Raw genomic sequence first — 26,532 nt, 5'->3', positions numbered from 1 at the left:
TTTTCCTTCTCTTTTCTTCCTCCCTTCCTTCCTTCTTTTCTATCCCTTCCCCTTCCTTTCTTCTTTCCTTCTTCCTTTCTTCTTCTTCCCATTTCCTCACCTGTAAAATGAGGGGGTTAAAATTGATATCTTTACAATCCAAAGTCCATGATCCTATGATTGATTGAACTAGAATGAGTACCATTTATGTATGACAAACATATAAAGCTAGTTTTTTTTCTTAGAACTTTTAAAGAAAATATTGTAATATATGAACATATGATGTTCTTTGTACCTCTGACAGCTACTTTAAATATAATTACACATATTGTCTTAAGAAAATAGAGTTATACATATTGTCTTAGTGTTTCCTTATTATTAATTCAATATTAATGTAAAATTGTTTAAATCTTTCTCCATTGTTATTCCCAAATTAGTTTCTTGGAAGTTTTCTATTGTGATCATATCCCTGGACTGTATCAGTGTCAGTTTTGCGGAGTTCTCCTGGCTTCTGACAACAAGGAGAGAAAGATTTAGCTGGATACAGGGCTTCCCCATTGTTTTTGAGATCAACCAGGCAACTGAATTGACTATTTCCCATAAACAACATACAATATCCTGCTCTTTTTCCTTTATACAAGTGGTCTCCTGCATCTGAATTGCACTCCCTCCTCATTTCTGTCTTTACAGAAAACTTTGTTAACTGCAGGGACCACCACCTATACTAGACCTTCACTGATCACCCCATCTCTCATTCTTGAAATTATTTTCTAGTATGGGCTTTTTAAAAATATATTAAGATACAAAAAGAAGTAAGTATATAAAACTAAATCTTCATTTTATACTATGTATAATATACATACACATATATACATATACACATAATAAATTCTTCAAGTTACTTTCAGAACTGTCTTGCTTGTCTGATTCCTTTTGAATTTCCTTATGTTTTCTGTTATGCATTAAAAAAAAAAGTTTCAAAAGCCTTCTTAAGCATTACTAAGGTTAATATCACTTCCCACCTTCCCCCGACATTCTTCTGCCAACAAAGGAAAAATACCCTGTTAAAGATATAGTGAGCAAGAAGAATCTATACAGTGATCATGTCCAAAAAAATGCATGTTTCTTTCTGCAATTGGTGTCCAACAATTCTCTGTTAGGAGGTGGCCAATATGCTTTATCCCAGGTCCTCTGGAAACATGGTTATTTATTGCCTTGATCAAAATTCTTAAGGCTTTCAAGGTGGCTTTTCTTTATAGGGTTATTGTTTTTGTATAAATTGTTTTTCCTATTTTTGCTTACTTCACTTTGCATCATTTCATACTACCCAGAATTCTCTGGCATTATATCTTTTGTCATTAGTCCCAGCACAATGAGATTCCATTAGTTTTACATATCACAGTTTATTCAGCCATTTCTCAATTGTCTAAGAAGCAATCTAAAGTGCTACTTAGTTCTTTTCTCTTCCTCTTTTTTAATCTTCTCCTTCAGGATCAGGAAGTTTGTGACTATTTCCTCTCCAATATTATCCTCCCTCCTAATCATTCCCCTCCTCATCCCTTCTTGTTCCCCTGTTGAATTTAATATATCTCTGTAACAAATTGTTTATTTGTATGTGTAACCTCTTTTTGTTCATTTGAAATAAGTGAAGTTCATTTGATGTCTGTTTTCTCCATCCCTTTCTCTGCATTTGTATATTCTTTTCATGTAGCACTATTATGAAAAATAACTAGTTCCATTCCTCTCTTCCACCTTTCTACACTAATATATTTCTTGCTCTCCTTCTCTTTCCCTTTTTTAGACTTTTGGGGCAAAACCAATCCATCCCCAGATCCTCTATTACTTTTTCCTTTTCTTTTTTTTTTTTTTAAGTTCCCTCTATACATTTTGCAGACATTATGGTTTTGAAAGGACACTTGTTTCTTCTCCTATTAGAATGTATAACACCTTCCAATTATTCAAATAAATATAGCTTTCTAGATTGTTTTGAACTCTTATATTTATATTTCTAAGTTCCTACTCAGGTCTGGGTCTTTTGATCAGAAATGCATGAAATGTTTCTATTTCATTTAAAGCTCCATTTCCACTCCCTTCCCCCTATAGAGTTACATTCAGTTTTGAAGAGTTAGTTAATCTTGGCTACAAACTTATACTTTTGCCTTTTAAAATTTTGGATTCCAATATTTCCTATCTTTTAGAGAAGAAAATGCAGGTCTTATATGATTCCTAGATAAGCAAACTGCTTCTTTCTGAGTGGCTGATCTCTCTCTCTCTCTCTCTCTCTCTCTCTCTCTCTCTCTCTCTCTCTCTTTCTCTCTCTCTCTCTCTCTCTCTCATCTATCTATCTATCTTTCTGAATTAGTATGGAAGCTCTGGATTTTTATTAATAACATTCTCAGGATTTTTCCTTTTGTAACTTCTTTTAAGAATGATGGGTGGGAGTTATCTTCATTTTGCTTTTTAGTTCTGGACAATTTTCATTTATAATTTCTTTAAATATGGTATTCAGGCTCTTAAACATTATGGTTTTCAGGTCCAATAATTCTTACATTTTCTCTTTTTGACTTTTTTTTCAAATTATTTCTTTTTAAAGTATCAGATAGCTTATATTTGCTTCTGTTTTTTTCATGTCTGTTCTTGCTATATGTTACTTATTAATATTTTGGGTCTCATTTTTAATAAGTCTATTACTTGAGTAAGTTTATCACTCTCCTTCTAAATTATTATTCTCTTTCTAATTCATTTATATTCAATTAATTTCACTTTGCATAAGCTCATATAAGTCTTTCCAAGTTTTTCTGAGAGCATTTTGCTATCATTTTTTAATAGCACAATAATATTCCATTATAATCACATACCATAATGTGTTCAGCCATTCTCCAATTGATGAGCATCCTCTCAGTGTACAATTCTTTGCCACCAGAAAAGAGATGGCATAAATATTTTTGGATTTATATGTTTTTTTTAATCTCCTTTTAGATACAGACCTAGTAATAGTATTTTTAGGTCAAAGGATAAGCATGGTTTTTATAGCCCTTTGGGCATAGTTTCAAAAAGCTCTACAGAATGGTTGAATTAGTTCATAACTCCATAAACAATGCATTTATATCTCATTTTCCCCACAAAATTCCAACATTTGCCATTTTCCTTTTCTGTCCTATTAATCAATCTAATAGATACGAGGTACCTCAGAATTGTTTTAACTTGCATTTCTCCAAATAAGAGTGAGTTAGAACATTTTTTCATATGGCTATAGATAACTTTGATGTTCATATCTGTTCAGACTGTTCATATCTCTTGATCATTTATCAATCTGGGAATGGCTCTTATTTTTATAAATTTGACTCCATTTTGTATGTTTGAGAAATTATTCTTTATCAGAGAAACTTGCTTTAATTTTTTTCACAATTGTTCTTGCTAACTGTATTTCCTCCCCATTTATTCTTTTTACTTTCCTTTCACCTTGTCCCTCTTTAAAAGTGCCTTGCTTCTAACTAGCCCCTTACCCCAATCTGCCTTCTTTTTTTCTCTCACCATCCCTTCTATAATCTCCTTCTAACCAGTTATTCAACCCTCTTACCAACTGTGGGCTGAGAGCTACTCTGCTGATTCAGTGCTTCCCAAGACCTGCTCCTGGTTTGCTGGGTCCTGGGTTGTGCTGATGTGGTTTGCACTGCACTGTGCTCCACTCTTACCCAAGTACAACAGATTTTTCCTGCCTACCTTCTAAGTTGTCTTTGGCTGGAAAATCATTTCACCTCATCTTTTTATAAGTTCTGCTGCTAGGGCCAAGAGATCATCATATACTTCAACAACAATACTAGATGATGACCAGTTCTGATGGACCAGGCCATCCTCAGCAATGAGATCAACCAAATCAGTTCCAATGGAGCAGTAATGAATTGAACCAGCTATGCCCAACGAAAGAATTCTGGGAGATGACTAAAAACCATTACATTGAATTCCCAATCCCTATATTTTTGCCCACCTGCATTTTGGATTTCCTTCACAGGCTAATTATACAATATTTCAGAGTCCGATTCTTTTTGTACAACAAAATAACGGTTTGGTCATGTATACTTATTGTGTATTTAATTTATATTTTAACATATTTAACATCTACTGGTCATCCTGCCATCTGGGAGAGGGGGTGGGGGGAAGGAGGGGAAAAATTGGAGCAAGAGGTTTGGCAATTGTCAGTGCTGTAAAGTTTCCCATACATATAACCTGTAAATAAAAGGCTATTAAATAATAATTTAAAAAACCACTAGTATAGTTAAAAAACAAATAAACCACCACCAACAAAACTAAAAAAAAAAAAGAAAGTTGCAAAATAATGCATATGGAATTTCAATTGTAGGAAATATAATTTAAAAATAAAAGATGTAAGATATTCTAGACATTAACAAGCAAGGTCATAACAATGATGTGCTTCTTCATTTGTTCTGGAAAAACTAAAAGAATATAGTTTAAAGACTTCCAAAAAAAAAAGTTCTGCTGCTAATTACTTAATACTTAATACTTACTGAATACTTAAAAGTATTCAGAGAGGTTTGGGGGAGAGCTTAGGCAAGTGACTGCTTTTTTCTTTAGCATCTTGTCTCTGTCCAAAAGCCAATTGTTTCCATTCCTACACAGGTTTAACTTATAAAAAAATTTCCATTAACCCAAAATCTCTTTGCAACTTCTCCCCATTATCCCTAAATTTATCCCTAGATCTAAGCAAAATCAGTCTAATGCTTCTAAGTCTAATATTGTATGATAGGATTGCTGTCCTTATTAAGACTCCACTTTTCTAATCACCTCCAATTTCTTCAACCACCAGGCAGACCAGATCTGCTCTGTGATCTGAGTAAATGATATTCCACAAATGGATCATCCCTGTAATTGTAATTAAAGTGAAAATTGCAAGTCATTTAGCCTCTCTGGGCCTCAGTTTCCTAATTTGTCCAGATCTAAATCTATGTAAGGTTGCTCCTGTGTATAAATGTCAACATTTATGGATTATGGATTATACTACATTGTGATTAATTCAAAGAATTGTCAAATGGTACTCTTTTATGAATAAAGGTTGATTGTTGCTGGTGACTTAGAAGAGAGAGCCTTGAGTCTCATTTTAAAAATCAACCTAAATGTGACTATAGAAAATTATAGATGTTGACAACCATAATGCTGTCAGTATAGTTACTACTTAGCAAAGGTGTCCTGAATTTAGCCAGATCTCCAGTTCATCCCAGAACATGTTACAGAGTAAAACATGGCCTGGAAGGATCCTCTCCATTCAGTACCTCTGCTAAATATGTTCACACAACATAACATGCATTTCTTCCAATAAAACTTGACTGCTGTCTCCCAGGAGACATAGAAAAAAGACATAGATTCTTGAACTCTTGGTTTGAATTCCAGACCTAAGACTTAAAAGATGAACAATTCCCTTAACCAGACCCTGTCCAGGCAACTATTACATCATCATAGATCTTGTCCAACTCCCTCTCATTTTATAGGTAAGGAAACTGAGAACCAGAGAAGACAAATGTTTGTCCAGGATCACATATGTGGAAAATATCAGGGCAGGAGTTCAAACCAGAACTGAGATTTGAACCAACTGACTTAAACCACATCCCATACATTGCATCACATTGAGACTCTGAGTTACTAATCTGAATTAATGGAGTCTCCACACCAGAAATTCCCTATACAAAGAAATCAAACATTGCACCTTCTCTCCCCCCAAAAAATTATCTTGCTGTCTGAACATGCATTTTATAAAAACATGAATGATTGGAACCTAGGCTTGAATTCTAAATCTACTTAAGGAATATATGATCTCCTTGACTTGACTTTGTCACCTACAAAGCAAAGCTAATAAAACTTTAGTATTTCTATCTAAAGAGTCATGAGGTTAGTGTTATATGCACTAAATTTTAAAGTCCCATAGAATTAGGAATTATTATTACATATCCCTATAACACAGAAGTGACCTTGAGTTCTGAAAGGTCCTCCAGCTGATCCTACCACGCTGCAGAAGTTTTGGGACAACAACTTGTGGCTTTGTTGTTGTTGTTGTTGAGTTGCCTAGTTGTGTCCAGTTCTTTCTAACCTCTTGGGGTCTTCCTTCTCCAGGTCATTTTATAGAAGAGGAAACTGAGACAAACAAGATTACCTGGCTAGAAAAGTGTGTACAGCCAGATTTGAACTCAGGGCTTGCTGACTCCAAGGAAAATATGTAGTACAGTGGATAGAGCACCAGGTTTAGAGTCATGAAGGCTCATGTTCATGAGTTCAGTCTCACACACTTATTATCTGTGTGACCCTGGGCAAGTCACCACTCACCAATTGCCTCAGTTTCCTGTTCTGTGAAATGAGCTGGAGAAGGAAATGGCAAACCATTCCGTTACCTTTGCCAAGAAAACCCCAAATGGGATTTCAGAGAGTCCCAATCAAATGAAATGACTGAACAACTACTTCCTGACTCCAGGCCAGTCCTTTATTCACTCCACCACCTTCCTATCTCCAAAAGAACTACCTTGCCTTGGTATAGGGATTTTCCTCATCCAAAAGTTTCTTTTACCAATGAAATCATAGGTCAGGTTCCTATTTTTAAGGTATGGAGGAGTTGTGACTTGATTTAATAAATGGAATATCCCTACCAAGGAAGTCAAGTTTTTAAAGTAAGTATAATCTGTATGCAATAAAATATTAACCTGATTTTCCAGTTCTTGGACCTCTGATAACACCATTCTGGGACAATAGCTCTAACCAAAGTGAGAATAAATGGGTTTTACCCCAGTAATTTGAAATTTAGAAGGTAGTAATAATTTCTGTATTCTTTCAGCAACGTGGAAATAAGTGAGTTTAGCACCTAGCTGAGTTAATGGAGAAGATTGGCCAGTAACAACCCAATTCCTACAGCATGTGTCATACATTCCACCTAGGACCAACTATGTGGAGATTTTGTGACTGCTTCCAGAAATGTGTGATGGAGGGTCCCTTTAACTCCCACTTCAGAAAATGTGCAAATATTTTCTGTTTTCTACTTGGTTTATTGTATGGTGACAAAAACTTTTTTGATTGGTTTCTGAACCAGAACTAAAAGAAACTACAAATGGCCCAGACAAAAACTCTATTACCAAGAAAAAATAGCTAAAATAGTAAGATATAATATAGCTGCTTTTGTTTTTGACATCATAGGTGAAATGTTCCTCAACTGAACCCTAACTTGCTCCCTCTCCCAAATTAACAAGCATTTATTTATTAGGTACCATGTGGCATGTAAAGCACCAGTTTTATATATATATACACATATAGAAAGGCAGTCCCTGCCCTCAAGGAGTTTACATTCTAATAGAGGAAGAAAACTCATAAAAGGAAGTTTAAAAAAGTCAGGGCATTAAGGGGTAGGTAGGGGCATGGTGGGAAAAAATGCAGAGAGTCTGAATGGAGTCTACAGAGAAATGAGTATGTAGCTGATCTGAGTACTTTCTTAAAATGCAAGTTCTGGAAGGAACTGACCAATCAGAGGAAGGGACTGAAAAGGCAGAAGCAGTCTCAATTTCCCTATCATGGAACAGGATTCCAGGGCCTCAATCCTTATGGTTCTATGTCCCAAACTTTATCTTTCCACTCCCCCATGTCACCTGATTTGAGGGTGGTATTTGTGCTACTTGTCATGTCAAAATTGGAAGTCAGGGTTCTGCTGTTCTCCCCTTCCTCCTTTCCACTATGCTGTTCTCTCCTCTCCACTTATCAGACTCTACCCATCTTCCACACCCTTAAAGTTCAAATTCCACTCCCTTTTGGAACACTTCAGAACTATCCAAATTCTTGTAGAATTTATAATCTGCCATTCACAGAATCACAGGATCTAAGAATTAGAATCACTCAGAAACTAGCACTATCTGAGTGGGATGCTTTTTTTTACAACACTCAACATGTTGAGTCATCTCCTTGAATCATTCTAGTATTGCAATCCCACTATCACCCCATTCCCCAAATCCAAGTCACTTAATTTCTGTCTGCCTCAGTTTCCTCAATTATAAAATGAGATGTGTAGCATCTGCCTTAAAAGGTTGTGAAGCTCAAAAAAAGGTATTTGTAAAACACTCTGCATAGTGTCTGTTACATAATAGATGCTTAATAAATACTTATTCTATCACCCTGACTTAATGTAAATTCTTTCAATCTCAGTTTTCTCATCTGTAAAGTAGGACTAATACTAGCAGCTACATCTTGGGATTTTTGTCAAGATCAAATGAGATAACATGTGTTCTTATAGTGTTGAAGTGGAAGACACCCCAACAACGTTAGGGTCCCCAGGTCAATGTCACAGATATGGCAAAAGAATTTGCAAACTCAATTTGTCTCCAAGTTATGGGGCAAAGATTTATTATGCTGCTGAAGGCTAAGATCCTAAAGAATTTGGCAAAGAACCAGGAGCAAGATAAATTTAGAGGAAAAAATTAGAGACCAGGTGCTTCATGTCACTGATAGGCTAATTTTATGACTTACAGGTAGATTTGAGGAGTTGTCTGGTAGCACTCATTATTGTCTCAGAAACTTTGTTAGCACTGACCAACAGATTGTTATCTAACAGTCGGCACTCCCAAAGCCAGGGAACCTCAGCATTATCACTATATCTTCCCTAGAAGCTAGAGGAAGTAACATATAATTTTTAACTACATCACTCCCAAGATCAAATGGCCTTAGAATTATCTCTACATCAGCTAGAAGCTGCACCCCATCAATAGGACCTTAAAATACTATATAAATACTGGTTATTACACTTTTTAAAAATATTCATTGCTTTGTTAGCTTTCTCTGCACTGCTCCTTCTTCTGCCCTCTGGGGCCAATTAGAGTCAAGTCTACTTCTTCTACATGAAAATCCTTCAAACACTTAATACCACCCATTCTGTCCCTGTCCTCTTTACCATATTCCTCCTTTTGGAACTAAACATCTCTTGTTCTTTTAAACAATTCTCCCTTGGCATACAGTCTGCAGTTTCCTCACCATCCTAGTTTCTCTGGGCTCCAGCTTGTCAATGTTCTTAATAAAATGAAATTAAATATAATGTTAATTAGTTACTTAGCATATTCTGTTGCTATTGCTATCATAATTAGATTCTGAATTGCAGGAGGGCAGAGCTATGTGGCATTTATCTTTGTGTAACTGACTGCTCTAGCCCAGTGTCTTGCATAATCAATGTCCAATACATACCTGTTGATTAACTGACTCAATACAATAAGTTTGTTTGGCCTCCCTTCCCTGGAAAGAAGCCTTGGAATGGATATTAACACTGGGAGCAGCATAAAATATGCTCTCAGTGAATACTTGTTTCATTGTGAGATCTGTGAGTAAATATAAGGAAATATCCCAAGATACCTCTCTGCAACTAGGATATTTATCAAATTTCTAGAGTGTCATTTCTGAATGGCAAAATGAACAGACAACCTGGGTGTGAATGCTGACTTGCTGCTTCCTACTTGTGAGGCTTTGGATACATCATTAGCCTTTCTAGTTCCTAGTGTATGTATCTGCCAATTAGGGAGTTGGATTGAATAAAATCTGGGATGTAAATATGAAGTCCTACAATTTTTAAAAAATGTCTAAATCCTGTTCATTATAAATGATCCAACCACACAGAGTTAAAAAAAAAAATGAGACATGAACAAGGTCAGTCAAGTCTCTATAATGGGAAAATTATGTTGATGGTTATAGGTATAACCTATATTTATTTGCCATTTTGAGGGAAGAGGCTGGAAGAAAAAAGGGTAGAAAAGGTGTAACTATGGTCTGGATTTAGTAAACATCAAGGTAATTTCCAGTCTTGTTTTTCATTTGTACTCTAATGCATTCACTCATCAAGAAAGAACTTATTAAGTCTGTCCTTTGCTAAATGATTCTTTTAAAAAGTTAATGTTTCATTTTTTTCCCCAATTACATGCTAAAACAATTGTAAAACATTTGAGTTTTTTTTAAGTTTTGAGTTCCAAATTCTATCTCTCCTCTCTTTCTCCTCTGTCTCCTCCCTGAGACAGTAAGCAATCAGATGTAGGTTATACATATGTAATCATGTAAAACATTTCCATATTAGTCATTTTGTACATAAAGATTCAAATAAAAGAAAGAATGAAAAAAAGTGAACATAGCATGCTTATTCTATGCTAAAATAATATTAGTTCTTTCTCTGAAAGCAGATAATATGCCACAGCATTTGTCCTTCAGGATTGTCTTGGATCATTGTATTACTGAGAATAGCTAAGTCATTTGCAGTTTTTCATTGAACAATAAAGCTTTTTCTATGTACAATGTTTTCCCAGTTATGTTCCTTTTGCATCAGTTTATGTATGTCTTTCCGGGTTTTTCTGAAATTGTCCTACTTGTCATTTCTCATTCCACAATAATATTCCATTACAATCATAAACCACAGCTTCTTAACCACCACAAAAAGAGCTACCATAAATATTTTCCCCTTTTTTATGTCTTTGGCATATAAACCTAGTAGTAGATTGCTGGATCAAAGGATATATGCAGTTTTATAGCCCTTCCAAACTGCACTCCAGAATGGTTGGATCAGTTCACAACTCTTCCAACAATACATTGTGTTCCAGTTTTCCCACACCCCCTCTAATATCCATCATTTTGGGGTTTTTGTCATGTTATACAATCTGATGGGTGAGATGGTACCTCAGAGCTTTTTTATTTGCATTTCTCAGTAAATAGTGATTTAGAGCATTTTTTTAATATGACATAGATGATTTGCTAAGTGATTATTAAGAGCAGTTGAAGAACACAATGAATAATGCACTGGTCCTAGAGTCAGAAAGACCTCTGATACTTCCAGCCTCAGATACTTCCTAGTTGTGTGATCCTAGCCAAGTCATTTCAAGCTACTTGCCTCAGTTTCCTCATCTATAAAATGAAATAGAGGAAGAAATGACAAACCACTCTAGTATCTTGGCCAAGAAAATCCCACAAAGGCTTCCCAGAGAGTTGGATATGACTAAAATAACTCACAGTAGCAATGATGATTCTGACATACGTTGACTTTTTTCATTTGAACTACTTCACAAGGCTTACACAAGTCAGTTTTGGCATCTGTAAAATGGGAGAGTTGGACTAAATATTTTTCAAGTCATTTCCAGCACTAAATCTCACATTGTAGACAAAGTACAATTAGAAGGGAGACTCAGCTCTGCTAGCTCCTGAGATTCTTCACTATGTTTTGCTTAATCCCACTGAAAATAGCACCCGGAATCACTACTCAATGGTTTGTGTTCACGGAAATCTGACTGGTCTGCTGGATGAGGACTGTACACCTCTGCTCAACCTTACTGAGCTTCCTCTCAGAATTCTGCCCAGTGCTTCCTCAGCATTTGCAATAGTTGTCCAAACTAATTATGATAATCTGTTGATTCCAACCAATCAGAGTGCAGTCTCTTAGGGAAAAGAGATTACCTAGTTCATCTTCTGCTGCCTCATGCCTATTTGTATTGGCTGGGTGTCTGGCTGTACATCACAGAACTAAAAAGGCAGAAGGGGAAAAGGGAATGGGTTCTTGTTTCCTAGGGTGGGACTACAGAGCTACGTCCTAGCTATGGGACTTTGAGGGAAAGGAAGTTTGGAGGTTAGACAGAAACAGCAAAATCCAAAATTTCACAGAGGTTAAATCAGGATGATTTCAGCCCCATGTAACTGCATTCCCCATCACCACATTAAATCTGCATATCCAGCAAATGGAATTCTGTAATCAAGCTGCTTTAGTATTGCACTCTGGAGGATTCTTTTTTTTTTTTTTTTTTAGTGTACAAATACCTATGTTGCAAAATTTACAGGAGTTTAGCAAAATAAAATAAGCTGAAGTGGTGTTTTTTCTTGCCTTCTCTCCTTCTACTGCCCTACTCTTTGGATTAATGAAAGGGTGTCAGAGTATGGCAAAGGGTTCCTATGGGTTAGAATGAAGGTAGAATTAGGAAATTAGGGAATCCTTATGGCAAGCTGCATTTAGAAATTAATTCAACCATCATTCAATAAATATTCATTATCTTTTGTTGTTTAGTCACTTTTCAGTCATGTCAGATTTTTCATGACCTTTTCTGGAGTTTTCTTGGTAAAAGTAGTGTTTGTCATTTTCTTCTTCAGCTCATTTTACAGATGAGGAAACTGAGGCAAATACGATTAAGTGCCATGTCCATGGTTGCCAGCTAGGAAGTATCTGAGACCAGATTAATTTTAGGTGATCCTAATATTAAGCCCTGCACTCTACTATCTTATTAAGTGTCTGCCATATGTCAGTCAATAAACATTTATTAAGCACCTGCTGTACAACAGGCACTGTGCTAAGTGCTGAAGATAAAAAGAAAGGTAAATAATAGTCCCTGCTGTCACAGAGCTCACAATCTAATGGGGAGAGAACACACAAAAAGCTATGTACATATAAGATATATAGAGAATAAATGATAAGTAATCAACAACTATAATTAAGAGAAATTGAGAAGACAAGTACTGTGTTACACACTGGTGATAAAAAGAAAGAGAAAAAAAAAAAACCCAGACCTTGGCAGCATGAAATTTATAATCCTCTAGGAGTTGAGGGATATACCCTAAGTAAATTTAAAATACATATAAAATGAATGCCATTTACAGAGGTAACTAGCAAAAGGAAGCATTAGGAAAGTCTCCATGTAGCAAATGACCCTTGAGCAAAGTTAGGAAGAAACTTAAAGATTCTAAAAAGTAGAGAAAAAGGGGGAGCAAATTCCAGGTTAGGGCAGTGGAGCAAGTGAAAACACAATAACAAGTGCCCTAATGTAGGAGATGGAAAATCATATCTTGAATAGTAAAAACTCAAATTTGGCTGAAATAATGAGAAGGAAATAATGTAAAATAAATTGAGAAAGGATGATTAGAGATAGATCACTCAGGGCTTTATGTGCCAAGCAGAAGAATTTGTAATTTATTCTAGAAACAATAGGGACTCATTAGAGTTTCTTAAACCTATGTTTTAAAGTTAGAGGGTGTGTGTGTGTGTGTGTGTGTGTGTGTGTGTGTGTGTGTGCGTGAAGTAGGTCTGGGTTATGATTTAGGGTTAAATTTAGACTTATGGTTAGCATAAGGGATTGCATTCAGGTTATTAGTGGGTTGAAAGAAAGGTTGGGATTTCAATTCAACTCTCTTCTAATCTGAGATTTAAAATTAAAATAAAAGATAGGCCTCTGTTCCTTAAAAAATCATGGTTAGGGCTAGGAATCAGAATTCAGATTTGGAGCAGTGCTTATATTAGTTATAGTAGAGCAAAGCATTGATTAATATCTTGGGCAAAACATTTTATGTTCCTTTCTCCATCTTTCTTTATAAGTAAGGTAGGAATAACAATACCTACTTTATTTGCCTCCTTAAGTTATCTTTTGAAGTAATGAAGTAACTATGGATATAAGAAAAAGAAATATTTGAAGCATGAAACCAGTAAGAGCTACAGAACTCTATAGTTAGGTTCAAGGTCATCCTTGAAATCTGGATTTGGATAGTTTCTTGCCCATGTTAAAATTAAGGAAAGGAAAGGGGTTTCAGTTTTGTTAGGGTTTGATTCTAGACTCAAAGTTAGGGTTTCCCATTAGAAGAAAGTCAGAGACTCAGGATGTGAAATTTTTTTAAAAGCCCAGTTAAGATTGTTTCCCATCCCTGTCTTCTGAAGAAAAAGAAAGAAAGGAAGAAAGAAAGGAAGAAAGAAAGAAAGAAAGAAAGAAAGAAAGAAAGAAAGAAAGAAAGAAAGAAAGAAAGAAAGGAAAGAAGGAAGGAAGGAAAGAAGGAAGGAAGGAAGGAAAGGAAGGAAGGAAGGAAGGAAGGAAGGAAGGAAGAAGAAAGAAATGAGGGAAGGAAGGAGGATGGGAGAGAAGAAAGGAAAGAAGGAAAGAAAAGAAAGAAAGAGGAGAAATAAGAAAGAACAAAAAAGACAGACAGGAAGAAAAGGAAGAAATAAGGAGAGAGGAGAAAAAGAAGGAAATAAAGATGAGGGAAGGAAGAGAGAGAGAAAAAGAGAGAGAGAGAGAGAGAGAGAGAGAGAGAGAGAGAGAGAGAGAGAGAGAACTTGAGAGGATATGACTGTTTGTAGTTCCTAAGACATTGTGATGCCCAGAAGTAAGGACAAGAACTAAGGATATGACTAAGAGTCATACAAGATATGACCATTAGGATGCCAGGCTATGAGCAGCTGATCCAAAAAGAAGAAATTAAATGGAATGGATAAAGTAATTATATAATGGGATATAATGAATTAAATGTTTTACTGAATAAATTTGTTAAGGGAAAAATGTTCGAGAACATCTAGAAGAGGTACAAATATTATTAACATGGGGGTGATGCCAATAAGCAGTTAGACAATGAGTATTCCAAATATACATTAGAACCATAGAACTTCCAAGCTGGAAAAAAGGCAATAAGCATTTATTAAGCATCCAGATGCTCAAAACAGCCCAGGAAGTAGGTGCTATTATGATCCCCAATTTACAGTAGAGAAAACTGAGGCAGATAGTTGTGGGGAGGTTTTAAATAATTACCTGTGTCTGAGACTGGATTTGGATACAGGTCTTACTGACTCTAGGTTGAGCATTCTGTTATACTACTTAGCTATCATATTGTCTACTGCTACCATTTAACAGACAAAGGAATAAAGATCATACAGCTGGTTAGTGATGGGGTAGGAATTAGAACTTAGATCTTTTTTCTCCTAGAAAGCTAATATGCTAATATAGGAGAAGGAAGGCAATGATACAGAGACCTGAATAATGCAGAAAAGGTGGATTCAAAATCTTTCTTGCCATATGAATTACTTTAAAGACAACATTCAAATCTCTGGTCCATTATTTTCTCACCCATAATAATACAGGGGGACTGAACTATTCTAAGGATCCTTCCAGCTTTAGATCCCATGATCTTTGAGGATGCATAAATTTTAGCATCTTCTGCTAAAGGGTGGGAACCAAAAGTTTGGCTGGTCCCCAATTCAATTCAATTCAATTCATCCATTAAAAGAAGATACAATACCTTCTGCTTGCCTAAAGATTAGCAAACCTTTCTGTTCAGCTTTGCATTTAATGCTACTATAAGTCATCTCCCTCATTAAAAATGCATTTCTTGAGATGAAGAACTGCTTATTTTTTATTTTAGATTTCAGTCCTTAATACTTTGTAAGCCCTTAAACAATAACTGTTTTTGTTACTCGGACAGCATGCTGTACTGGATAGAGAATCACCCTCAAGTCAGGATGACCTGGGTTCAAGATACAATTCTGAAACTTTTGTGTGTACATGTGTGTGTGTGCGTGTGCACTCCTGGACAAGTCATTTAACTTCTAGCCAACACTCTAAAACAGTGGGTCTTAACTTTTTGTTGGGTCATGGACCCCTGGGGTACTCTAGTAAAGCCTATAAATTCCCCCTTCTCAGAATCATATTTTTAATACATAAAATTACATTGGATTACAAAGGAAAACAATTACACTGGAAAAAAATATAATTTTTCCCCATTAAAGTTCATGAATTATGTGATGCCTTTCCATGGACTCCCAGTTAAGAGATCTTTGATCTTAAAATAAGTTGATTAATTGTCTACATACAAGGGGTAGAAGGAATTTTCTTGCCAGTAACTGCTTCTACCAATGAAAGACCCTCCCTCACCACTAAAAATATTTAAGGTATGATTGGTACAAGGTCAGGTACTAGGAACACTAAGACAAAATGGCCTTGCTATTAAGGAACTCACATTTTGCAGGGATTGTGGAATATTCACATAACATAATTTAAGGGCAAGAACACAAACAACTAGGGGAATGAGAAAAGGTTTCCTATAAGAAGTCAATACAACTCAACAAATATCTATTAAGGACCTACTATGTACAGAGCATTTGCACAATACAAAGGAAAATTTTAAAAGACCCATTTTCATGAGGCTTACAGTCTTCTGGAGGACTAATATCTCAACAAATAAAGAAAGTTCTTCCTCTTTAACAAGGGTTTGGCTGGTGCTAAGAAGAATAAGAGTAAAATGAGTGAACTCTGTCCAAAGAGCAGGATTTTTAGCATACTGAGCAATTTCAACAATCCCCAAAGGCCCTGATCCATACTCAAGAGCCACATAGAGTTGAGCTTCATATAGAGATTTGAAGAGTTGCAAATGTTTCCCTTGCCTATATATGTTTCCCACCCCTCCAGCCCCTGACCTGCCATGTATTTAAGGTGAGCCTTTTGGACAATTCCTTTCATTCACAGGATTGTATCCAGGAAATGCAAACATATTTTATTATACAGAAGTCACAATCAGGAACCACTCAATTTCCAAGTATTAGAGTTCAGAAAGTTAGTTCTTCAGGAATCCAAAGCCAGAAGGAATTTTAGATATCATTTAATCCAGCTACCTCATTTTAGAGAGAGAGAAACTACTAAGGGCTAAAGTACTAAATTTAGTTATCAGAAATGCCAGTACTTTTGAAATGCCAGGTTGAACCCACAAGTGTTAGAACAAAGGAGGGGCAAATGTGGATATTCCAATAACCTGATGGACTTGTGATCTCATTTCTATCAAGGATGCAAACCAGAATATTCTGTGCCTCTCTTGTCTATGTTTTTCCACTTGTCTGTCACAGACAATTTATCCAACATACTAAAGTCCTTTCTCACTTTCTCCTGATATCAGGAGGGTACCAATGGAGCATACTGACTATTCATCTGTCATTCCTCACTATCCAACCCACCCATCTCTCTTCCCATTATATATTTCCCAGATGACATCTTACTCCAGTTCTCCTTTGAAGTTCCTTATTGATTATACACTGCAGCCTGCTCACACCCATTATTTCCCTCACCATTGCCCTCTGTGCTGTAGTCATTTTCAATTTAGAATATGAAATCTTTTTTACTACCAACTGTGGAAAATGGGGGAGGGGGAAAGGCTGTTTAGCAGAGCTTTCACTTCGCAGGGACAAAGGCTCCCAAAGGAAGGTGGAGAGGTAGGGAGACCCTGAGTCACCGGTGTGGGACCTGAGGGAAAGGTGCAATGGGGTCAAGGACCAAACTCATCCAAACAATTCTGTCATCCAGACTTGACCCTTTAGAGGAGTTGCTCATGTCCAAGAACTGTTAGACTAAGCGGTATCTGGAAGCCCTAGTTTCAGTTCCTGGTTCTATTTAAAACTGTGCCTCAATATTCACTTTAGGAGCCTTTGCCTAAAAGACCAGGATTTCTTTACCTGTCTCTCCATCACCCTTCCCCTCCCCCCCCAACTCCCCGCCTTTTTCAAGTCTAGTTGATTTCGGAACCTTTTAACGACTAAGCCTTAGAGGGGTGGCAAGTGCAACCAGGATTTGGGGACAAAGGGAGTGTGCATTTTCGGGGTGCGCATCGCAGGGTGCTTATCGGATGGCTCTTCTCTTGCCTCGAGGGAGAAGCGAGCTCCTATCTCCTATCTAGCCACCATAAGAAGGGAGCCCAGGTGACCCAGACTCTTCTTTTGGGAAAGGGGTGGGTCTGTGCGAACTGGAGGGGCCAGTAGTGCTTAGTTGTAAATAAAGATTCCACCAAGCAAGAATCAGTCCGAGCTAGGTTGGGATTGGGGTGGGGGGTGGGGGTGGGGAGAAGAGGGAGTAAGGGGGCGCGGCTGCAGAGGATGGGATTCCACTTCTTCCTCTCGGTCTGGGAGCAGCAGTCGCCTAGCCGGCCCCTTTAAGAACTGGGCTGGCTCTGAGCTCGTAATTTACCGCCTCGCCGGAGTGGGATAGGCTACTCGGTTTGCCTAGGGAGGGCTGGAGCCGTCCTCCATCAGCAGCTTCGGGACAGGGAGAAGGAGAGGAGGGGGAAGAGGAGGGGAGAGCGCGCTGGGGCTGGAAAGGACTGTGGTGGCGGGGAGGGCTCGGTTGGGTTGGGCAGCGCAGGGGAGGGGAGAGCTAGCGCGGGGGCGGCGGGGGCGGAGGCGCTGGGGCCCGCGGCCGCTGGCTGCCGCTGCTGCGCCTTCTCTCCTGGCTAGCAGCAACCTGAGAGTCACTCGCGTCGCCTCCTGGGCTCTCTCCAGCTTCCCTGGGCCCGGCAGAGCCTTGCATGTGGTCCGTGCGCCGAGCTGAGCTCTTCCCCGCGCGCTGTGTCCAGCTCCAGCTCCAGCTCCAGATCCCACTCCCGTACGTGCGTAGCCGCCAGAGGAGGTGGACCAGGGGCAATCGGTGCTTTGTCCTGGGGGCCGGTCCGGACTGAGGGAGCCATGCCCCGGCGGAGTATCGTGGAGGTGAAAGTCCTGGACGTGCAAAAGCGGCGAGTGCCCAACAAGCATTATGTGAGTGAGCGAGCGGGCCAGCGAGCTACATTGTCCTTTCACCGCGAGCCCCCTGCCCTCCCCTTGTCTTCCCTTCCCTCTTCTTCCCTTCCCTCTTCTTCCCTCCCCGAGCCTCTGGTAGCTTGGACTGGCCACCTCTGGATCTAATGTGATTGCTTCTTTTTCTTCCACCTCACATGGGTGGGTGGTCAGTCCTCTCCAGTTGTGGGGGATCCAGCCCAGCCGAGATGTAAGAAAAAAACACTGCACACGTAAGACTAGTCTGCTGTTCCCGGTGCTGCTGGCTGGGGGGATTGTAGAAAATACCAAATGCCTTTCTTTTGGGGGGAGGGGGTGCGGTTTAAAACTTCTCCTGCCCTCTGCTCTAGGTTTATGTCCCTCTTTATCTTTTTGCCTCTCAGGCGGTGAGTGAGTGGCCTTTTGTTTTGCTACTCGTGTGCTGAACATTACACAAGAAGTTTGGCTTGGGCTCGGGCTGGTGCTGTTTTTAACATCATTGTCACTATTTTTTAAAAAAAGAGAGAGAGAAGAAAAAGGGGCGGGGGTGGCCCTGCTATCACTCTATCTCTTGAGAGAGAGAAATATATAAAGCTGTTGTCCAGAGCAGATGTGTGTGTTAGCTTTTATATCTCTTTATTGTCCAGGGACTCTCAGGACATCGTTTCCCCCTGCCTATAAAAAGTTTTATTCCTTAAGGTTTTAGAGGACTCAGCTCACGATTATGAAGGAGGTGGCTGGCAATGAGATAATCGTCTTTCCCCAAAATAAAAGACAGATCCATCACTTTGGGTTTTGTTTAAAACAGAAGCTTGTCCAGCAGCTAATTTCCACGTTTATAAAATGGGGTTGATCCTGGGAAACATAGATTCATATAATGTTAAGAGCTGGGAGGGATTATCTAGTCTGGTTCACACATACTATTTTAGAAAAGAGGAAATTTGAGATCTGGAGAAAGGAAGTGACTGGATCAAGGTCCCACAATGAAGCAATGACTGGGTGAGAACTGGAATCCTGGCCTCTAGACTCTCAGTTGAATGCTCTTTCCTGTGCCCTATGTTAAAGCAGTGTGAGGCTTGCACAACGTGGTAAAGGAGCACATAAAGTTTGGATATTAGGAGAAAGTGGATGATGTCCTAGGTCTGAATGTGGAAGCCCCATCATGTGTTTAAGAGTGTGCATTTGTGTGCAGTGTATATATGTATATATTTATATACATATATGTATTATATTTATATATAATATAGATACATACATATATATATAATACATGTATATTTATCTATATAAACATATCCATCCATCTATATCTACCTGTCTATCTTTTATCCTAATGTTTGGTAGCAAGAACATCTTGGATATATTTGGGACAGGATAAGGAGTAAGCTGAGATTGGAAGTCATATATATGGACTCTTCTTGGGAGGGACAGGGACTGATGGAATGGAAGGGGCTACAGGTTCTATCATCAATCTACAGGTTCTATCATCCTCATGAAGGAAATGGACTGGCATCAGTAGTATATCAGTAGTATACTACGGTATAATAGTAGTAGAATGAGATATTAGGTAGGAATTTTTAAAAGAGAATAACACACTTTGTATTAAGAGGAGGGAGGGAGGTGAGAGAGAGAGAGAGACTGACAAAGAAGTAGAAACAATGGGCCATAGAATAGAGAAGAAGGGCGTTGGCTGAATAAATTTAACAATGTTTTCTGAGTGAATGTATAAATTTTTTGCCTATATGTACGTGATATCTATGTTTTTAATGAGTGCCTTTAAATTTACTTAAGATTCTGAGAGGATTCAGAGGAGGTGAATATGCTTTGAGCTTTTTGGAATAAAGATTGTATTGTGTTATTATTGGCTGCAGAAGTAATTTGGTTCTTAGCTAAATTCAATTCAATTTGGGGAACATTTATTTAAGAACCTACTATGAGCGTAGCTTATTACTAAAGCTTTGTAGATACTGCTGACAAAAGACTCTGCAATCTCTGCCCTCAAGGGTAGTGAGTGTCTACTTCCTGGACCTGTGGCATCTTTAAATAGATTTTAGCCCTATGACTCCAGCTTTAAAGTGAATTACCTCTTTTAAAAAAAAAAATCAAATAATGACCACTCCTGGTGTGTATGCTTGAACTAACCTGTAGCTAGTAATTGCTTATTTTGGACTTTGTGGTTATTTGAATCAATCTGATCATTACCATTCTTCCTGATGTTTTTTTTCCCTGATTAGAGCTAGGTGAGATCCCCAAACTTCCATTGTTCCTTTTTTCCCCCTCATCAATTTGTAAAACAATCAGCCTTGGTTCCCAGTTTTAACCAAGTCTTTTAGAAACCGGCCTGGAGATTCTGCTTCTTTATGACATCATCCTCTACCCAGAAGCAAAGGGATTTCTGGGTTTAGTGCCTTGCCAAGTTTCCCTGGTCTCTTAGAGGAAACTAGATCAATTAGATAGGATCTTTTTCCTAAGCCAATTTATCTGTTATCAGTCATTTGGGAAAGATCTCAGTCTTTCTCTTGGATTTGCCGGTTAGGGTGTTGCTAACACCCATAGAACACAGATTTAATGTACACAAGAACTCTCTTGATTATGTGTTTTATTTGGAGTTTGCCTTTCTCCATTTCATTTTAGGAACTCTAATGTTAGGATCCTAGCTTTAGATCTGAAGGAACCTCAGAGACTGTCTTGTCCAACCTATTTATTTTTCAAATAAAGAAACTGATCATACAGGTTGTGTCAGAAGGTTGATTTGAACAACCAGGTTTTCTATTTCCAAAGTCATCAAGCTTTCCACTATATACCATGGGTTAAAAAAGAAAACTCCTTGATTTTATAAAGGTGGAGAAAACAAAGAGAATTGGGCTTCAACTGAAGCCTGTACCCAAGAGATAGAAAAACTATGTCCTGTGCTGGTGCTCTGAACATGAGAGGGGAGAAAACTGATGTAGAGCAGGAAGCACCCTAGACAGCCAAAGGCAGTGAATTATTTGGCATGTTACATTCCTGAGGTTGGTTTGGTTCTGGCCAAATTCCTAGAGTTTGAGTTTGGTATCAAATGGAGTGGGGTCTTCCCTACTGTACCCATTTACTATTGGCCCAAGAGTCTGGACTAACCCCAGGTTACTTGTTCATTGTCGTTGTCTTTCTTTGTTGTCTTACAATATCCTGGTATGATTCCAATATCCTCTTATAATATCTTGGATTTTTTTTAAAAATGTTACTTTTAAGTCATTTCATCTAAGATTCTTACCAATGCTCTTTTATAAATTCTCCACAAAGGATCTGCCTAATATTTTGGAAATTTTCTCCTATTTCACAAAGAATAGAAGGCTGGTATTAGTGATCATCTGTACTGACTGAGGAAGGACCCACATTGGGGATTTATTAAGGCAATGCTTTCAAACTCAGGAGACAGAGGGGTCACTAAATTATACCTAAGGATTTCTGAGGGGATATATTGACTAAGAAAACTACAGATTAACATTATTTTTGTCTTATTGTATTTTTATTTATTTTGTTAAATATTTCCCAATGTGGACTGATGTGGTTCAGGCCAAACTCAGAAATATTGGGAGCCAGTATCTGATATCTCTGTATTAAGGTAATTTTACAAGTATTAAATATATATCATTAGTGGCATAGTAGACGGGCACTTAACTTCTTGGCATCCTAGGTAACTCTGCTACTATGTAACTTGCAAAGAAGTTGATACTCTTCATTGGTAGAAGGAATTTCCTTACCTAGGAATTATCTATGCCCATGAAACTACAATGAATCACCTATGTCATGAATCATCTATACAAATTATAAATCCATCACATGGTGTATGTGTGCATAGGGGATACTGATAGAGGAGAGGCACACTGGATAGAGTTCTAGGTCTGGAGTGAGGAAGTTCTGAGTTCAAATAAATCTCAGATAGTTGTTGGCTTTATGATCCTGATGAAGTCGTTTAACTCTTTACCTCAGTCATCTCATCTATAAAATGAGCTAGAGAAGGAAATGGCAAAACACTACAGTATCTTTGCCAATAAAATCCCCAAAGGGAAGTTTCAGTCACAAAGACTGAAAAATGACTGAACAGCAACAGTGATAAAGAATTCATTCTCAGTGTTCCAAGTCCCTCAGAATTGGAAATATGTCTGTTTTTCCATTTCTTCATCTGTAAAATAAAAGGAAGAAACGGACTAGAATTGTAGATTTAGAATTTGAAGGGACTTTAGATGTCAAATAGACCATTTTTCTCATTTTACAGAAAAGGAAACTGAGACCCAATGAAAGAGTCATTTGCCCAAGGTCACAATATTCTTAGGCAGGTTTTGAACTCAAGTTTTCTAGGCTACAGGTCTAGCACTCTACTATAACACATAGAACTTAAAACATTTGATTCCAAATTAAATGAACTCAATTAAATCAAAGCTGCTTAATTAATGACTTAAGAGTTCTTTTAATTTTGGTATTCTGGGTTTTTATGAATATAGTTTCTAAGATATCTGGTTACAATGGGTAAGAATGGTCTTAGGTTACAAATTAATAGTTTAAATTTAGAAATCATAGGCCTCTTCTGGATCTGCCAGATAGTGAGTCAAACACTTGGAGAACAAGGGATCTTAGGAGACAGAAGAGTTTTGTTCTGTCTCACAGGTTCAAGACGGCTCTTGCATGCTTTATGCACCCAAAGGACTATTTCTTTCTAAATGAGTTCTTCCCAAGACTGGTTTGTATCTGTGGAAGACAAAATGAAACAATAATTGTTTGAGCTTTAAAAATACACAGAGAGAGACAGAGAGAGAGAAAGGGATGATTTCAGAGAAATCTGGGAAGGCTATAAACTATTACAAAATGAAGTGAGCATAGCTAGAATAATTTATATAGTAACAACAAAGTAATTATAAAAATTACCCCTTTCAAAGACCTAGGAACTGTGATCAATGCAATGACCAATTATAATTCCAAGTGACTTAAGATGAAATGTACTCCAACCTCCTGATAGTACAAGTGGAGACTTTTTTTTTTGTCATGGCCAATGAGAGATGGAGCCCTGCTTGGGGGGGGGGGGGGGGGGGGGGGGGGGGGGGGGGGGGGGGGGGGGGGGAGCGGGGCAGATTATACATTTTTTAAAGAGGGGTTTGTTTTCCATTCTTTCTCAAGAGGGGGAGACTGGAGGAGAGTAGACAGATTTTAATTGATTAAATTAAATTTAAAAGAAAAAAACATAATGAAAAATAGATTTGAAATCACTGCATCCAGCTCTTCATACTATTTTCTATCTCGCTTGTTATCTGAGTGTTGCAAGGAGATTCTCAAGTGTGACAGACTTCCAGAGAAGGTTTGAGAATGCTAGGTGCAGAACAGTTGTGGAACTTCCCAATTCAGAGTTCTAAGAATGGTGGAAGAAAAAAAACTTTGTAAAGCCTTTCCTGATCTTCCTCTTCCCCGGTCTCCACCCACTTACTAGTTACTAGTACTCTTCCATCCTAATATGCTTTGTACTCATGTTGATTGTATTCTGTATGTATTTAAATCTGTACTTTTATCTCCCCCCCCCCCCCCCCCCCCCCCCCCCCCCCCCCCCCCCCCCCCCCCCCCCCCCCCCCCCCCCCCCCCCCCCCCCATGTAAACTCCTTGAAGACAGGATTAATTCATTTTTTGTCTTTTTATGCTTAGTACTTAGTACAGTGCCTTGGAATTTAGTAGTACTAAAGGTTTATTGATTTATTGATGTGGGTATTTAGAGGCTTTATTTAAGTAATCCTAACTTCCTTGTAGTTTGATACTGAACGAGGCTTTTTTTTTTTTTTTTTTTTTTTAACGCAGACCTGTAAAAGCTTTCCATGTTGAGCTCTTTAAATGGGGGAGAGAAAGTCTAGCGCCTACTAGTTATGAAGGGAGAAAGAATCATGTTTGGGGTCTATGGATCTGAGTTCCACTCTCAAATATTACAAAATAATTATGAGCTTTTGGACAGACCATGTACTTCTATGGACCTTGATTTTATCATTTGTAAATTGGGAGATTTGGAGTAAAACATTCATTCATTCAAAATATCTTTGAAGTACCTACTATGTATAAAGTTCAGAGCAATCTCTGAAGTTGCTTCCAGTTCTAAAATTATTTCAGCTGACTGGCTTATGTTACTGGGGTGGCAAGCTGTGGGTACCAAGGTTCTGGGAAGACTCTGCAGGGCTTTACCCTCTTAATAGGGAAGTAGGGGAGTGGTGATTGGAGAAATAAGCAATAACTATGTGGTTGGTACTGTGCTAAGTCCTTTGAATCTTCCTACAGCCCTAGGTATTGTTATTAATATTACTTTACAACTGAAAAAAACTTGGCCAAAAAGGGGTTAGCTGACTTTCCTAGGTACACAAAGCTAATAAGTGTCTGAGACTGGATTTGAACTCGGCTATTCCTGACTCCAGGCCTTACATTCTGTACTATAACCACTAAGTTGCCCCTGATGGTTTGTTATCACTGGGGATTTCTCATTCTTTTTATTTTTACTGTTGGTAGCTTACAAGAGTGTTAATAAGACCAACCAGCCAGCCACTGGAGGTTAGGGTTCACACTCCAAGTTATCTTGACTCTGGTTTGCAGCCATAAAGTCCATACCTAACCAGATCTATAATTGGTTATAAATATGTGCTGTTATTAAGGTATGCTATCAGGGATAAGATGAACCATTCAAAAACATGAGAATGACATGGAAGGGAAGGGAACAGAATAAGATGCATATATATTGTCTCTTAAGTGCTAAGCATATATATATATTAACAAATAAGATCTCATTTGATCTACTTTTTCATCAATGCCCTCATTGAACCAGTTTGGTTCAATGCAACCAGTCTCTTCTCACTGCTAGAAAAAAACCATTAGGCACATCTCCTATTGACGATGAATTTGTAGTCCATGGTCTTTATGTAAGACAGGATTATGTATGGATTTAACATTATGTAGCAGGCACCTATGATGGGGCAGAGAAAACACTGGACTTCTAGTGAAAAGAACCTGAGTTTAGATCCTGATTCTGCTACTTATTATCTTTGGAAAATTTGCCTGATCTTTGTAAGCCTCAACTTGATGATCTGTTAAATGGGACAGTCTCAGCTGTCTTACCTAGCCCATGGAGTTGATAATCATAATTATGGGATTAGAGTTAGATCTTAAAAGTCCTCTAGACGCACTCTTTCATCTTATAGACAAGGAAAGGGACATAGCTAAGGTTTTCCAAGTAATGAGCAACAGATTCAAACTCTCCCCAACTGGAGATTACTAATGTTCTTTAAATTGCTTATCATGATCATATGTGTGTAATTTATTTAACTCTTTGTAAACCATCAGGTCCTATACAAATGCCAGATATCATGACTCATCAATCCAATTATTATCAACTAAAAATTGTCAAACTCCTTAAAAATTTTATTGATCTTTTGGGTTTTTTAATATCTTTCATTTTCCCATGTATCCCATTCCCTTCCCTTTCCCAAAGAGCCTTATGAGAATAAAAAAAGACATTTTTTTAAAATCTAGCAAAACCAATACATCAAACAAATCTAAGATTAACTGTACTTTTCCACACCCTTATTCTTCCACCCTTCTACTAAGAAGGGAGAGAAGTGCTTCCTCATTGCTTTTCTTTAAGGTCAGCTTTGGTCATTATAGTTTCATAGTATTCAGTTTTTGTTCTGTTTTCCATTCACATTGTGGTAGTCATTATATGTGGTTTTCCTAGTTTTGCTTTTCTGGATTCTAAATAATCATTGTTTCTTATATCATAGTAACATTCTGTTATGTTCATGTCTCACAGATTGTTTAATCACACCTCAGGCAACAGTCATCTACTTTGTTTCTAGTTTTTTACTATTAGATTAAGTAGCACTATAAATATTTTGGTATAAATGGAACCTTTCCTATCCCCAATCCTCCTGGATTATATATCTAGCAGGATAGTTTCTAAATCTATGAGTATGAACATTTTAGTCATATTCTTAGCATAATATCAAATTATTTTTCACAATGGTTAGAGCAATTCACAGTTCCACCAATAATGTTATCAGTGTACCTGCCTTTTCATAGCCCTTCCAACACTTCTTATCTTTGCCAGTTTTTCTGAATGTGAACAAACTCAGTTGTTTTGATTTTTTTTCCCCCTCTTCCTGCTTGCTTGGGGCCAATTTTTTTTTTTAATGTTTGGTTGTTAATAACTTGCAGTTCTTTTGAAAACTATAGCTTTTGACTAT

General features: G+C 37.7%; 1 protein-coding gene across 2 annotated transcripts in view; it reads left to right on the top strand.

The window, feature by feature from the left end:
* Nucleotides 1-17,911: 17,911 nt before the first annotated feature.
* Nucleotides 17,912-26,532, top strand: part of SH3PXD2B (SH3 and PX domains 2B) — a 120,562-nt gene continuing 111,941 nt past the window's right edge. For both annotated transcript variants that reach the window (XM_031953672.1, XM_031953671.1), the window contains exon 1: nucleotides 17,912-18,295. In XM_031953672.1, the coding sequence (XP_031809532.1) occupies nucleotides 18,224-18,295 (72 nt within the window). In that variant the 5' untranslated portion in view covers nucleotides 17,912-18,223. The remainder of the gene's footprint in view (nucleotides 18,296-26,532) is intronic.

Source organism: Sarcophilus harrisii, chromosome 2, assembly GCF_902635505.1.
Source record: "Sarcophilus harrisii chromosome 2, mSarHar1.11, whole genome shotgun sequence".
Classification (NCBI taxonomy): domain Eukaryota; kingdom Metazoa; phylum Chordata; class Mammalia; order Dasyuromorphia; family Dasyuridae; genus Sarcophilus; species Sarcophilus harrisii.
Note: the sequence above shows the minus strand (reverse complement) of the source record. Positions and strands in the feature narration are given on the sequence as shown.